Source organism: Colobus angolensis, unplaced genomic scaffold, assembly GCF_000951035.1.
Source record: "Colobus angolensis palliatus isolate OR3802 unplaced genomic scaffold, Cang.pa_1.0 Scaffold202, whole genome shotgun sequence".
In the NCBI taxonomy this organism is placed as follows: domain Eukaryota; kingdom Metazoa; phylum Chordata; class Mammalia; order Primates; family Cercopithecidae; genus Colobus; species Colobus angolensis.
This window is the reverse complement of record NW_012115178.1, coordinates 3,190,063-3,205,197: the sequence shown is the minus strand read 5'-3', so window position 1 is coordinate 3,205,197 and position 15,135 is coordinate 3,190,063. Positions and strand designations below refer to the sequence as shown.

Genomic DNA, 15,135 nt, shown 5'->3' with positions numbered 1-15,135 from the left:
GCCTAAACTCTTTTTTTTTTTAAATGTGTACACTTTGTTATCTGAAAATAAAATATGACTCTTTACCTATAGTAAAAACTCTTTTCTGGTTTAATTTTAGTTCTAAAAAAGGAACTTAGCTAGATGAAGTCCTGTGATGTAGACTTAAGGTCCACTGATATAGACCCCAAATTAAGGTATTCAGTATTTTTATGTATGCCTAATATCTTAACAGTGTTGATTTTGAATAGTACAGCTTTTTAATTTCAAAGGCAATCGACTCAGCAGAATTCTAGTAGTTAAAAAAAATTTAATTGCCAGGCATGGTGGTTTACACTTGTAATCCCAGCACTTTAAGAAGTTGAGGCGGGTGGATCGCTTGAGCCTAGGAGTTTGAGACCAGATTGGGCAACATGGCAAAACCTCATCTCTTCAAAATACAAAAATTAGCTGGGTATGGTGGTACATGCCTGTGGTCCCAGCTGCTCGAGAGGCTGAGGTGGGATCTCTGGAGCCCAGGGAAGTCGAGACTGAAGTGAACCGAGATGGTGCCACTGTACAACATCTTGAGTGACAGAGGGAGACCCTGTCTCAAAAAGGAAAAAGAAAGAAAGAAAAAAGAAATCAGTTCTAATAATATTTTATCTCCTGTTCGTTTGATTTTTGAATCCTTGATACTAATAAAGTACACTTGGGTTTTCCCTGTTTTAAAATGGGGGACGTAGTACTTAAGTCATTGGGTTATTAGGACAAACACATTTAAAATGAGTGACCCACAGTTAATACTTAGATAAAAGTTTTCCTGTCCTTTATAAAATATTTAGGTATGTTTTTATGGGAATTTATGCCTAAGAAAACTTTGGCAGTAGTTTCAGGAGTTGAAATAATGTATGTAAAACCTTTTTTTCTTAATTTTTAGAAGAAACCAAAGACACAGAGGCTCCCACAGCACCTCAGAATAGCCAGTTAACGTGGAAGCAAGGCAGACAGCTTTTAAGACAGTGAGTAATTATTTATTTTCAGCTTTCTTTAAGGATCTAGGTATGAAAGTGTTTATATTGGATCAATTTACAAGTAAAAAATTATATTGGGAAAATGTGTATGTTTTTTGTATTGCTGCTTTTTTGTTGTGAGATGCTTGGATCTTTTTAAAAGTTTGTTTCCTCTGAGTTTCAGGATGATGTTGTCTTCTTACTTGCAGGGTAGAATGTCTAAAAGACTGGATGACTTGAGCAGAATAAAAACAATACAGAATTCCTACTTCCTAGAGCCCTCTATTCCTGTCAGTGCAGAATTCACACATTTCTTTTTAGTGGGGGTGTGACTGGTCTAGAAAATGAATTTAGTTGAATTCATCTGAAACTTTTCAGAAGTGGATTGCCAAATTTTCCTTTTAGTTGAATTTTTAAGGAGCTTTTTTGAATTTTGACTTACTTGGTATATTGGAAGTATTTCTCTGGCAAATCTTGTTTTTTGTCTTTCATGTATTATTTTCCTTATATTTTGAAACTTTTGAAATTTGTGTCCTACTGATATCCTGGGTGATTTTCAGTTATTCAGCCTTTTTTACTCTAGGTATCTTTACCTTCACCCTTAATCTTGTAGAACTGTCTTTAGAATATTTCATAGTCTGGACAGTCATCATGCATTCCACCTCTGACCACTGTGTTATTTGCCCTCTGACTTTACCATGATTTTTAAATCCTTAACTATATCATTTTTCTCTTTAGCTCTTCTACCTATGGTTGCTTTTATTTTATTTATGTTTCCCTAGCTCCAGCTTAGACTCCATAATTGATCACCCTTATCTAGTATCCTTAATTTTCTTGCTGCCCACTGCTTACCACTTCCTCACCAGTCATTTTACTAACTTTACCTGAAAAGCTCTAGCCCTAGTTCATTCTGTCTGCCTCTTTCTAGTTAACTCTTGGATAAAAACTATAGAATCATGTGAATACTGTTACGTATTCATAGTTTCCTGTCCAAACATTGCAGAGAACCTTTTTCCATAACCCTTGGCCACCCCCTGCTTCCATTGTCCTCAGTGGATATTCTGAACTTTTACCACATCTCAGCCCATTCTTCTTTATGTCATTAAAGCACTTCAGGCTCTGCTTCATGGAAAATATGAAGGCTGTCAGGTGACAATTCCCTTAACACTTTCCTTTCTGTAAATATATATATATATATTTTGAGACAGAGGCTCACCTTATACGTGACTAAAATTTGAAGAAAAGAATAGATTATTGATTGGAAGGATGCTGGATAACTAGCAGAATTGAAGGAAATAGTGAACAACAAAGTGTCAGGAAGTGAAGAGCTAGGGTAGCTTGGAGGCCGTCTCAGACTGGAAACTAAAGACATTCTTACTTGATTTTCTACCCCTCTCTGTCTCAGGTTTATTCTTCTGAAAACTACTTTTTTTCTGTATGTCAGAGAATACTCTGTATTGTCCTGACTGATCAAATAATTGCCCATGAGTCCTGACTGATCAAATAATTGCCAATTCATACCTGGGTTGTATAAGATCTTGGCAGTTCATTCAGACCAAATGGTTAGAGTATGATGGGAGCTGTTCTCCCTAAGAGAGGACTGCATTTTTTAGAAGAAAAGTGAGGACAGCTCTTCTGGACAGTAGAGAAATCACTTGGACAGTATTCCTCTCATAAATGCCTAATCCCATTGCCTGATTTACAGTTTAGTCTCTTGCCACCTTTATCTTTCCCTGTGACTTTATAGCCAAACTTGTTAAGGGTAGTTTATCTCCATAGTCTGCCTTGTTCATTTGTCAGCTGTCTATCTGTTTTCCATTTTGACATTTCTCTGAAGCAGCTATCACAAACATATTCAAGAGACCTTTTTTGTTATAATTGGTATCTTGGAAAAATTTGACATTAACTATTCTTTCTTGAAACTTTTATTTTTGCTTCCATGACAGCACTCTCTGCTATCATTTTTTTCCTCTAATTTCTCAAATATTTTCATTTTCCTTTGAGTTTTTATTATGGTTCTAGTCCTTTGGATGTTTGTATACCCAGACTTTCTGTCCTTATTTATGGTTATTCTCTCAGTGACTTCATTTAAATCCATGGCTTCAAATATTACCAAAGATTAATGACCCGAATCTGTAGACCCAGGCCAGTCTCTTCTGAGCTTTTGATTTGTATCATCCATGTGCCTAATAAACATAGTCACTTGTATTTTTTTTATAGACACTATATGGTTGTCTGATAGGTACTCTGTAAAGTTGATTCTGACTCTATATAATATTTTTGAACGTACCCATCATCTGACCATCCAAGCTAGAAACCTGAAAATTGTGCAAAGTTCTTACTTGTTTTTTCATTCTACTTCCATATATATTTGTGCATCATGTCAGAAAGATTATATCTTATTTTTCTCACATTTATTCTTTCTCCATTTTTACTTCTTGCTGTGTTAGTGTCCTGATCTAGTCTTTTTAGCATTCACCTAAAAATCTTTTGTTCTTTTGCCAGCAGTATTTAAAGTTTCTTTTAAGCATCCTTCATTACCCTCTTAAATACTTTAATTTGTCACAAAGCCATTCACAACTCATTATCTTTGTATCATCATCTAGTCCTTTTCTTCTTTTCCAGTCTCATCTTAGATCCTAGGTTAAGTTCCTTGTTTAGATATAGTGAAAGATTGAAAATCACAGGACTAGAGGAGTGCTATGAGATCTTAGATCCTAGAAGGAGAATTAATGTGTTCATCAATCTCTAGTTAACAACCCCAGGTTTAAACTTAGTATATCTGTGTGCCAAGATTGAGTTCTATTCATTCTTTACTGCTCCTTGGAAATTAAAAAATGTATGTGTGTGTGTTGTGTTTGTGTGTATGTGTGTGTATAAATTTAAAAATGTGTGTGTGTGTAAATTTTAAAAATGTGTGGTTCTGTGTGTATGGAAATTTGAAGATGTATGTGTGTGCACATAATCCTAAAAGCGTTTTAAGACTTCTTGGGTTTTGAGATAATTGGCTCTTAATCAGTGTTAACCGTACTATATGCTTTTTAATTTAAATTTTCGTTTGTAATTGGTATAGTTCTCTTAGAACTGGAACTAGTCTGTAGAGAAGAAAAATACTGAGACAAAGGGAGAGCATGTTTTATGGGATTATGGGTTTTTCTAAAATTGATATGATTTTGAGTCTGGCAAATGTTAACAATATGTGGATTTTAATATTTGTTTTCTCTTACAGGTATCTTCAGGAAGTAGGTTATACAGATACAATATTAGATGTACGATCTCAGCGGGTAAGGTCATTACTTGGACTATCTAATTCAGAACCAAATGGATCAGTAGAAACAAAGAATTTAGAACAGATCCTGAATGGAGGTGAATCTCCTAAGCAAAAGGGACAAGAAATAAAAAGGTATGATTTATACTTAACATAGTTTATATAATGGATATTATGAATATTATTACTGTTAATCTATTTAGCTCCCTGTTACTGCCATTAACAATTTTTTTTTTTTTTTTTTTTGATACGGAGTCTTGCTCTTGTCGCTTAGTCTGAAGTGCAATGGCGCGATCTCGGCTCACTGCAACCTCTGCCTTCCAGGCTCAAGCAATTCTCCTGCCTCAGCCTCCTGAGTTGCTCAGATTCCAGGCATGCACCACTATGCCCAGCTAATTTTTAAAAATTTTTTGTGGAGACAGGTTCTTGCTCTGTTGCCCAGGCTGGTCTCAAACTCCTGGCCTTAAGCAATCCGCCCACCTCAGCCTCCAAAAGTGCTGGGATTACAGGTGTGAGCCACCGCGCCTGGCTGCTATTAACCACTTTTAAAACAAACCGAGTTCATAGTTAAAGACCTAGCCATCTCCCATCCCACTCCATGGTACCATGGGCAAATAAATTTTCTAAATTTTTTATTTAACGGCTTTTAAAATGTATCTATGTTAAGTTGGTGTTTGTTTGTTTTTTGAGTCAGGGTCTGGCTTCATTGCCCAGGCTGGAGTGCACTGGTGTGCTGCTGGCTCATTGCAGCCTCTGACTCCCATGCTCAAGTGATCCACCTCAGCCTCCTGAGTTGCTCAGATTCCAGGCATGCACCACTATGCCCAGCTAATTTTTAAAAATTTTTTGTGGAGACAGGTTCTTGCTCTGTTGCCCAGGCTGGTCTCAAACTCCTGGCCTTAAGCAATCCGCCCACCTCAGCCTCCAAAAGTGCTGGGATTACAGGCATGAGCCACCATACCCAACCTGTTAAATTTTGATAACAAGAGAATGACTGTAGTTCGAAATAGGTGCAGAATCAGATTTGAGGCTGATTTCATGTAGTTCAGAGTTATTTTAACATCCTTATTTTAAAATTTTCACTAGAAAAATTTATTTTTCTATATTAATTATAATGCTACTCTCACTAGAATGAGCAATGGTTATTTAGACACTAGTGTGAAAGAAACAAGGCTTTTCTTTGTGTTTGGATTCAGAAAGCTACCAGATAAAAACATTTATTAAAATATAATTTACATATCATAAAATTTACCCATTAAAAAATACAATGTAATAGTTTTTAGAATACTTAACCGAATTGTTCAGCTATCACTACAATCTAAGTTTAGAACATTTTCATCACCCCTAAAAGAAACCCCGTACCCATTAGGTGGCTACTCTCCATTTCCCCCTATCTCCCAACCCCAGGCTACCACTCATCTACTCTCTGTCTTTGTAGATTTGTATATTCTGGATATTTCATATAAGTAGTCTTCTGTGAGTGGCTTCTTTCACTTAGCATATTTTCAAGGTTTATACATGTTACAGCATGCATCAGTGCTTCATTCCTTTTTATTTCCAAGTAATATTCCCTTATGGATATACTACATTTGGTTTGTGTTTCTTTTTTATTTCATTATTATTGTTATTATTTTTGAGACAGGTCTTACCCAGGTCTCCAGGCTGGAGTACAGTGATGTGATCACGGCTCACTGAAGCCTCGCTCCCTGGGCTCAGGTGATCCTCCCACCTCAGCCTCCCGAGTAGCTGGGACCACAGGTTCACAACACCATGCGTGGCTAATTTTTGTAGAGAGAGGGTTTTGCCATGTTGCCCAGGTCTTGAACTCCTGGGCTCAAGCAGTCTGCCCTCATTGGCCTTCCAAAGTGCTGGGATTACAGGCCTCAGCCACCACACCCGGCCTTCATTATGTGTTTCTTATACAGGTGAAGGGTATATGGGTTGGTTCCAAGTTTTGGACTAATGAAGAAGATTGAGGACCTGCCAAACTCTTTTCCAAGGTAGTTGCACTATTTTACCTTCCCACCAGCAGTACTAAAAGGATACTGATTTCTCCACATCCTCATCAACACTTGTTACTGTCTAACAGATACGCTTTTGATTAATATAGACTTGATAAATACAAGGAGTTAAGCATTTTTACCATGAGACGTTACCCTGAGTAACATAGGTTAGAAAGACAAAGAAAATGAGAAAAAAACCAGATGAGTTCAGGTCATTTAAAGCTTAATAAATAAATAATGTGTATAGTTTATAAACATTATTTCATGCCCTAGATGTATTTTATGATACTGTGCAGTTATCTAAAATATATTCTGGTCTACTGGGCGCAGTGGCTCTTGTCTATAATCCCAGCACTTTGGAAGGCTGAGGCAGGTGAATCACTTGAGGTCAGGAGTTTGAGACTAGCCTGTTCACCAACATGATGAAACCCCATCTCTACTAAAAATACAAAAATTAGCTGGGCGCATGCTTGTAATCCCAGCTACTTGGGAGGCAGAGGTGGGAGGATCGCTTGAACCAGGAGGCGAAGGTTGCAGTGAGCTGAGATCATGCCATTGCACTCTGGCCTGGGTGATAGAGCGAGACTCCATCTCAAAAAAAAAAAAAAAAATGTATGTGTATATATAAACATATCTATATATACACATAACACATACATATCTATATATATACACACACACACATATGTGTATGTGTATTTTTTTTTCTGTAAGGTTAAAAATTAAGCCTTTGATTTACAGTTTTTATTTCCGAGAAACGACTATTAAAGTCAGTTTGACGTCAAATTAGAGCCCTTATTTTCTGTACTGTGATTTCAAGAAACATAGAGTACTTTGTAGCATAAGAGAAAAAGCAGAAATATTGTCAAGTATTTTTAGCCAAACTGGTCACCCACGTAGTTCATAGAATTTATAAATATTTTACAGCAATAGAGGTTTGCTATACCACCAGTGACTCTGAATCTGAATCAAAGATCCTTTTGTTTTTTTCCCCCTCACTCTTAGTATCATCTTACAAAGATCTTTGATAAGCTGTATCTTCTCCTTGTAAAGCTTCTTGCTTTTGCAAAATTAAGATTTTGATTTTTTTTTGGAGTTTGTGTGCGTTCGTGTATGTTAAACACATAACATGAGATCTGCCCTCTCAACAAACTTTAAAGTGTGCAATTTTGTTAACAGAGGTACAATGTTGTACAGCAGCTCTCTGGAACTTTTTCGTCTGGTATGACTGGAAACTATAACTTTTGAACAGCAGCTCCCCATTTCCTCCTCCCTCCGACCCCTGGCAACCACTATTCTACTTTGTGTTTCTGGGTTTGACTGCTTTAAGTACCTCATGATTGGACTCATGCAATGCTTGTCCTTCTGTGATTAGCTTATTTTACTTAGCATAATGTCCTCACGGTTCATTCATGTTGTCACATATGACAGGATTTCCTTCTTTTCATAACTAACAATATTCCAATGTACACATATACTACATTTTCTTTATTTCTTTACCTGTTGATGGACATTTAGGTAATAGTTGTTTGTTTATTTGCTTAGTGTTGTTTTGAATGGTGTCTTGCCCTGTTGCCCAGGCTGGAGTACAGTGGCACAATCAACAGCTCACTGCAGCCACAACTTCCCAGGCTCAAGCAGTCCTCCCACTTCATCCTCCATAGTAGCTAGGACTACAGCCACGCGCCACCACACCTGGCTGGTTTTTTAAGTTTTTGTAGAGATGGGACCTCATTATGTTCCCCAGGCTGATCTTGAACTCCTGGACTCAAGCAACCCTCCTGCCTCAAGCAGCCCTCCTTCTTCAGCCTCCTAAAGTGCTAGGATTACAGGCATGAGCCACTGTGCCTGGCCAGAAATAGTTGTTTTAATCAAGGCTTTCTTCTTAACGAGTACACTGACATTTTCTGATTCTGCCCTAATGTAGGTGTGTATGGTTGAGCCATTATTAGGGCCATTTGAAAACCCCTAGGAATAAGAAAATGATATAACATGTGGATCAAGATTTCAGCAAAATGATGTTTATTACATTCTTATTTATAATAGGAGAAAATTAGAAACAGTCTTAATGTCCAAAAGTAGAGGATGGTAAATTTTAGATTCGTATTTTAAAGGCAATATGCCTAATGGTTAAGAATATGAATTCTGAAGACAGACTGGATTTGAATCCTAACTTAACCACTGGTTACTAGCCGTAACTTTGGACAGGGAACATTACTTTCCTTATTTGTAAAATGAGTATCATAGGATTGATATGAGGAAGGAATGAATTAATGTAAAGCATTTAGAACAATGCCTGGCACACAGTAAGTGTTACAATTAGTTAACTATTAGGAAATATTGTGTATCTAGTTGAAGTGTGACTCCCACCAGGACTAGTGTTTATTAGATGCCACCGAGTGAGTGACACTATTGTATTTCTTGATTTATGGTAGGGATGTTGTGGTTGTATAGTGCATCATAACACAAAGCATCTACTTTATGAGTATTCATTGGGAAAGTTCTCTTAGATCTTATAACTGGGAAAAGTTGTGCTGTTTCTTAATAACTGGTCTTATTTACCTTTGAACCTCCAGTTGTTGCTCCCTGCCCACCTCTTTTTTTAACCCTGTTTGGAATCTCAGGGCCAAATTTGTGGGCCGCCTCTAGAAAATGCATTGACACGTTTAGTCTTTTACTTAGCAACCTTACCTTTGGCTTCATTTTATTTACCCTTTCATCTGGATTTATTTATTTATTTATTTATTTATTTATTTATTTGAGACGGAGTCTCGCTCTGTCGCCCAGGCTGGAGTGCGGTGGCCGATCTCCACTCACTGCAAGCTCCGCCTCCCGGGTTCACGCCATTCTCCTGCCTCAGCCTCCCGTGTAGCTGGGACTACAGGCGCCCGCCACCGTGCCCGGCTAATTTTTGTATTTTTAGTAGAGACAGGGTTTCACCGTGTTAGTCAGGATGGTCTTGATCTCCTGACCTCGTGATCCGCCCGTCTCGGCCTCCCAAAGTGCTGGGATTACAGGCGTGAGCCACCGCGCCCGGCGGATATATTTATTTTTAAGATTCTGTTGTCTTTTTAGAATTAGAGAGGGTAGTAAATAAACAGTTGGCAAAGAGAAAAATTATCCACAGATGGAGACTTGCATTTTAAATATGGTAGGTTAAAGTCACATTTTACTTGTATACCTTTCAGAAATTTTGCTAAAAGGACAGTGAAGGGCTTAAGATGCATTAACACAAAAGAACAACAACAAAAAAAACAATGACATACAGAAAGAATTAGAGAGTGTACTGTCTGTGAGATAGAGAGAATTTAACAATTTGGAATCCAGAAAGAAAATGGAGGAATGACAACTGACTTAGTGACCCTGAGGAAGCTTATTAAACATAAGTGCATTTGAGAGTGATAGTATGAAGAAAAGGAACAAGCCAATTCAAGTCACAGAATTCCAGTAAAGCCACAAAGGCTAAGGAATTATATGTATTTGGTGAGGTTTAAATAGGGGTATGAATAGAGAATTGGTTTAAAGTTTATTTAAGAAGCACAGGCTGGGCATGGTGGCTCACACCTGTAATCCCAGCACTTTGGGAGGCTGAGGTGGGCAGATCACTTGAGATCAGGAGTTTGAGACCAGTCCAGCCAACACAGTGAAACTCCATCTCTACTAAAAGCACAAAAATTAGCCAGGCATGGTGGCAGGCGCCTGTAATCCCAGGTCCTAGGGAGGCTGAGGCATGAGAATTGCTTGAACCTGGTAGGCAGAGGTTGCAGTGAGCCAAGATCGTGCCACTGTACTCCAGCCTGGGCAACAAAGGGAGACTCCATCTTAGGGGGAAAAAAGTGTAAGAAACACAATGTGTAATCCTCTCTTTCATTTTGTGAAACTGATTTAATACCACCCCTCCCTTACTCCAAAGAATGGTAGTGTGTTTTCCACCAGTGATTTCTGTTTTCTTAAGAAATAAAACAACTGAAAGATGGGGTTATTGTATTAAATGAAAACAGCAGAGTTGTGTGAAAGTCTCCAGCAGAGCTTTGAGATCTCCTGTTTTCTCCTACTGTTTGACTTCCAGTATGTTGGCAGCTTTTATCCCTTACAAGCAAGATATTGAAATCGAATCACATTAATAGGAAAGGCCTGATGGTACTGAAAATTGGGATATGTCAGTGAAATGGCTGGGCCTGTGTCCTATCATGCAGGAGTTAAGTCAGCTGCTTGACAAGACATAGCCATATTCTTAGTCCTTCTGGGCTGCTTTAACAAAATGCCATAGACTGAGTAGCGTATAAACAATAGAAATTTATTTCTCACAGCTCAGGAGGTTGGGAAGTCTAAGATCAATGTGTCAGCATGGATGGGTTCTGGTGAAGACCCTTTTCTGGGTTGCAGACTGCTGACTTCCCACTGGATTTTCACATGGTGGAGAAGGCAGGCTCCTTTGGGCCTCTTTTATAAGAGTACTAATCGTATTCATGAGGACTCTGTCCTCATGACCTAGCCACCTCCCAAAGGCCCACCTGTCAGTACCATCATATTGGGGATTAGGTTTCAAAATAGGAATTTTGCTGAGGGACACAAACATTCAGACCATGGTAGATTTCAGAGAAGAATTAGTGGTAACATCCTTGGAAAACCAGGCAATTAAAAAAAACCACACTAGGCAGTTATTTCAGGAAAACTATATATAAAAGAAAGGAAGTAGAGTCATTGTAATGTGATTTAAATGGAAATATTAATATGTACTTACAATGTAACCATGGAATATTAATATAGCAAAAAGTAAACTGATGTAACTATTTTACTGTTATGGGAGGAAGTGTGGATGTGGGATGGAGAGGGTGAGGGAACTACATTTTTATCAAGAAATAGCAATCTAAGCATGTTATTTAGAACAAATAGGGTAAATAACAAAGGAAGCTTCTTTAAAAATCAGTTTAAAATGGTTTTTCCTAGTGTGTAGGAATCAAAGATAGAGAAGAATAGGGCAGGGGACTCTATTGTTACTCATTGTATGCCTTGTCAATTTATTTAGAACAATTTGGCTTTTTTCTCCTAAGTATTTCCTAGCAAGCAGAACTTCATTTTAGCAACTGCAACAACAGCAACAACAACAAAAGATTTACGATACTCATGATCCCCAAATTATTCTTAGCTAACTTCAGTAGAGCCCTAGAAGTTGTCTGACAAACCTTTTCTTTTTCTTCACTGGCTGATTCCTTATTTCATTCTTCAACTCAGCAATTCTTCTAATCTTTTTCTACTCTTTATAAACTCCACTCCAGACTGCGTTCCTTAATTTTAGTCATTCTTATAAGTTTGTGACACTTCCTCATTTTTGTTTTGTTTTTTAGAGACAATTCTCCACTGATCTCTCATGTTTCTAAACATCCTGTGAGCAGAGACACATATTGCCCTTTTATTCTGGACTATCTATTTAAGGATATTTATATAACAACCAACCTTGTAAGATAGAGACAGTCTTCTGGGAAGTCATGCTTACTGTTCAATATAAATGATTCAAGTTCCCTAAACTCAGAGTTCCTCCGCTATGATTCAAACGAACTGTAAGTGTAACATCTACCCGATTACCTCCTTGCCACCCTTGTGGGACTTGGGCAAAGGAAATTCAGCAAACATGATCCTATTACTTCCTGTGCTCCTGAAGAGAATTCTTGTCTCTGACTCAATTTTATGACTTATTTCAGGATCCATGAAACAGTAATAGGCTAGATTGTTAGCATGAAGGCCGAGAAAAACCTGAGACCTTTCACAGTCCATGATCTTTTAATTTTCATTTCCCTAAAGACTAATGATGTTGAGCATCTGTTCATATGCTTATTTGCATTCCACCTATCATTATGATGCAATATTTATTTGAAATATTTCCCCATTTTTTATTGTTTTGTTACTGTTATGGTTTAAGTGTTCTTTATATACCCTTGACACTAGTTTTTCATGAAATATAACTTGCAAATATTTTTTCACAATTTATAGGCTTTTCTTTACATTCTTTTGATGTCTTTCAAAGAGCGAATGTTAATAATTTTAGTGAAATCTGATTGATGAATTCTTGCTTTTATGCGCTGTGTTCCATTTGACTTTTAAAGCCATGCACATATATTGCTGTGAGTAAATACAGTTTTTAAAACCTGGAAACAGGAGGCACTCTCACTTTAGAGACAGAAATTTCTATCCAAGGAGCAGGAGTCCTTAATTTTTCAAAGTTCAAAACAAATATATCTTTAAAAAAATTCTTTTAAATTATTGTATCATTGATATGCTACTTTTATCAAATGCATTCACTGCCTTTCATTTAATATCCAGATATTAAGTTATGTTGTGAATTTTGAGCTGAAAGTACGTTTTGTTCTCGTAGATTTGTGGTGGTTTTTACTAATTTGTATTTGAAAAAACCATCTCCTACATTCATTCATTATACAGTTCCTTTAAACTGTGTGCTAGATTGGGTGGGATATAGTACAACCGATTAACACTCTTTGTTAATGCTATTTTAAAAATATAGTCAGCCCTTTCTCTGTAGGTTCTGCACCTATGGATTCAAAATACCACATTGAAAAAAATGACAATTAAAAAATAAAATAATGCAAATTTAAAAATACTGTATAACACCTATTTATGTAGTGTTTACATTGTATTAGGTATCATAAATAGTCTGGAGATGATTTAAAGTATACTATAGGGAGAATGTGCTTAGGGACTTGAGCATGATAGGGAGGTATGTATCCTAGAACCAATGCCTCATGCAAACCAAGGGACAAGTATAATCTGAATTGTGTTATATGTTTTATTTGGACTAATGGAGTGAACCAATCAGAGAGGGGGGCAAAAACCCTCCCTGAGTTTTATATTATTTTTCTTTTTGTTACCATGTACCCTTAGTAAAGACATTTGAGATAATCTAATCTAACCCCCACAATTTACAGGTAAAGAAATTGAGGCCAAAAGATATAAATGGTTTGGCCAAATTCAAGCAGCTACTTAGTGGCAGAGCAGAGACTTTTCATGGTGAAAGTCTTTGTTCAGCTGAATTTTCTACTGTTTTGTTGCTGCCTTTATTGTTAAACATTTAAACAACTATATGAACACCTTTTTTTGTGTGTGCATAGAGAAACTCAAATTAGTTAAAAGATTTAGTTAAGTGGATAAAATAGATTGTCCCTATTACCTGTTAAATGAGTGATTCTGCAAGACTTAAATGTATTTATTTAATAGATTTTTAGTTATTTTTTCTAGCTAAGACCGTCTGTGAAATGGATTGGGATGTTTTATATCTGATTTACTATAAATTTAAATCTGAGCTGCTTGATAAATTATTTTTAAGTTTTTTTTTGTTTTCATTTTGAGACAGGGTCTTGCTGTCACCCAGGCTAGAATGCAGTGTATAGTCATAGCTCACTGCAGCCTCAACCTCCTGGACTCAAACAATCCTCCTATCCCAGCCCCCTGAGTAGCTGAGACTATAGGCACATGACACCATACCCAGCTAATTTTTTTGTTTTTGAAGGTGGGTTTCACTATGTTGCCCAGGATGGTCTTGAACTCTAGGCTCAAGCGGTCTCCCCCCATTCACCTCCCAAAGTGCTAGGATTACAGTTACGAAGCACTGTTCCTGGCCCCACCTGATAAACTTTGGTATTTACTGTTTTAGTCCTCAAACATTTAGACCAAACTGTAAGAGGTTGTAGTTATAAGAAATACTAAGTTTCAGTTGCTCATTTATGATGGCTTTATTTTGAGAACTAATATGTGTTTGAGTATCTAATACTATAGGATTTTATTTTGTTGTGGTAATTACCTAAAATATTTTGTACAATGAACTTTGGAGAAAGTCAGCAGAGAATAATTACTTTTATTTCAGTTGTAGAACATAAATCTTTCAAACTTTTTTTCTTGAATAAAGTCCTGAGACAGTAGGTAGTCATTCAGATCTCTTTAGTTTTGAGAATTGATTTAAAATGGGAACCAGAAAGAAATATTAGAACCAACCATTGGAATAGTTGGATTCATCTTGTTTCCTTTGCACAGGTCCTCTGGTGATGTTCTGGAGACATTCAATTTCTTAGAAAATGCTGATGACAGTGATGAAGAAGAGGAAAATGACATGATTGAAGGCATCCCAGAAGGAAAAGACAAACATCGGATAAATAAACACAAAGTAGGAATTAGCTTTTATATTCTTATTAGCTATATATTCATATAGTTGGAATAGGAATTTTTTTTTGCGTGTGTGCTATTACCATTTTTTTTTTAAATTATACTTTAAGTTCTAGGGTACCTGTGCACAATGTGCAGGTTTGTTAAATATGTGTATACATGTGCCATGTTGGTGTGCTGCACCCATTAACTTGTCATTTACGTTAGGTATTTCTCCTAACGCTATCCCTCCCCACTCCCCCAACCCCACGACAGGCCCCGTTGTGTGATGTTCCCCTTCCTGTGTCCAGGTGTTCTCATTGTTCAATTCCCACCTATGAGTGAGAACATGCGGTGTTTGGTTTTCTGTCCTTGTGATAGTTTGCTGAGAATGATGGTTTCCAGCTTCATCCATGTCCCTACAAAGGACTTTAAATCATCCTTTTTTATGGCTGCATAGTATTCCATGGTATATATGTGGCACATTTTCTTAATCCAGTCTATCATTGATGGGCATTTAGGTTGGTTCCAAGTCTTTGCTATTGTGAATAGTGCCGCATTAAACATACGTGTGCCTGTGTCTTTATAGGTGCATGATTTATAATCCTTTGGGTATATACCCGGCAATGGGATGACTGGATTAAATGGTATTTCTAGTTCTAGATCCTTGAGTAATTGCCACACTGTCTTCCACAATGGTTGAACTAGTTTACAGTCCCACCAACAGTGTAAAAGTGTTCCT

At 37.1% G+C, this 15,135-nt stretch overlaps 1 protein-coding gene across 2 annotated transcripts in view; it reads left to right on the top strand.

Annotated features, from left to right (window-relative positions):
* The window catches only part of STRN3 (striatin, calmodulin binding protein 3), a 145,701-nt gene that overhangs the window by 87,175 nt on the left and 43,391 nt on the right, over positions 1-15,135 (top strand). For both annotated transcript variants that reach the window (XM_011941852.1, XM_011941851.1), the window contains exons 4-6: positions 899-980; positions 4,201-4,374; positions 14,286-14,415. In XM_011941852.1, the coding sequence (XP_011797242.1) occupies positions 899-980; positions 4,201-4,374; positions 14,286-14,415 (386 nt within the window). The remainder of the gene's footprint in view (positions 1-898; positions 981-4,200; positions 4,375-14,285; positions 14,416-15,135) is intronic.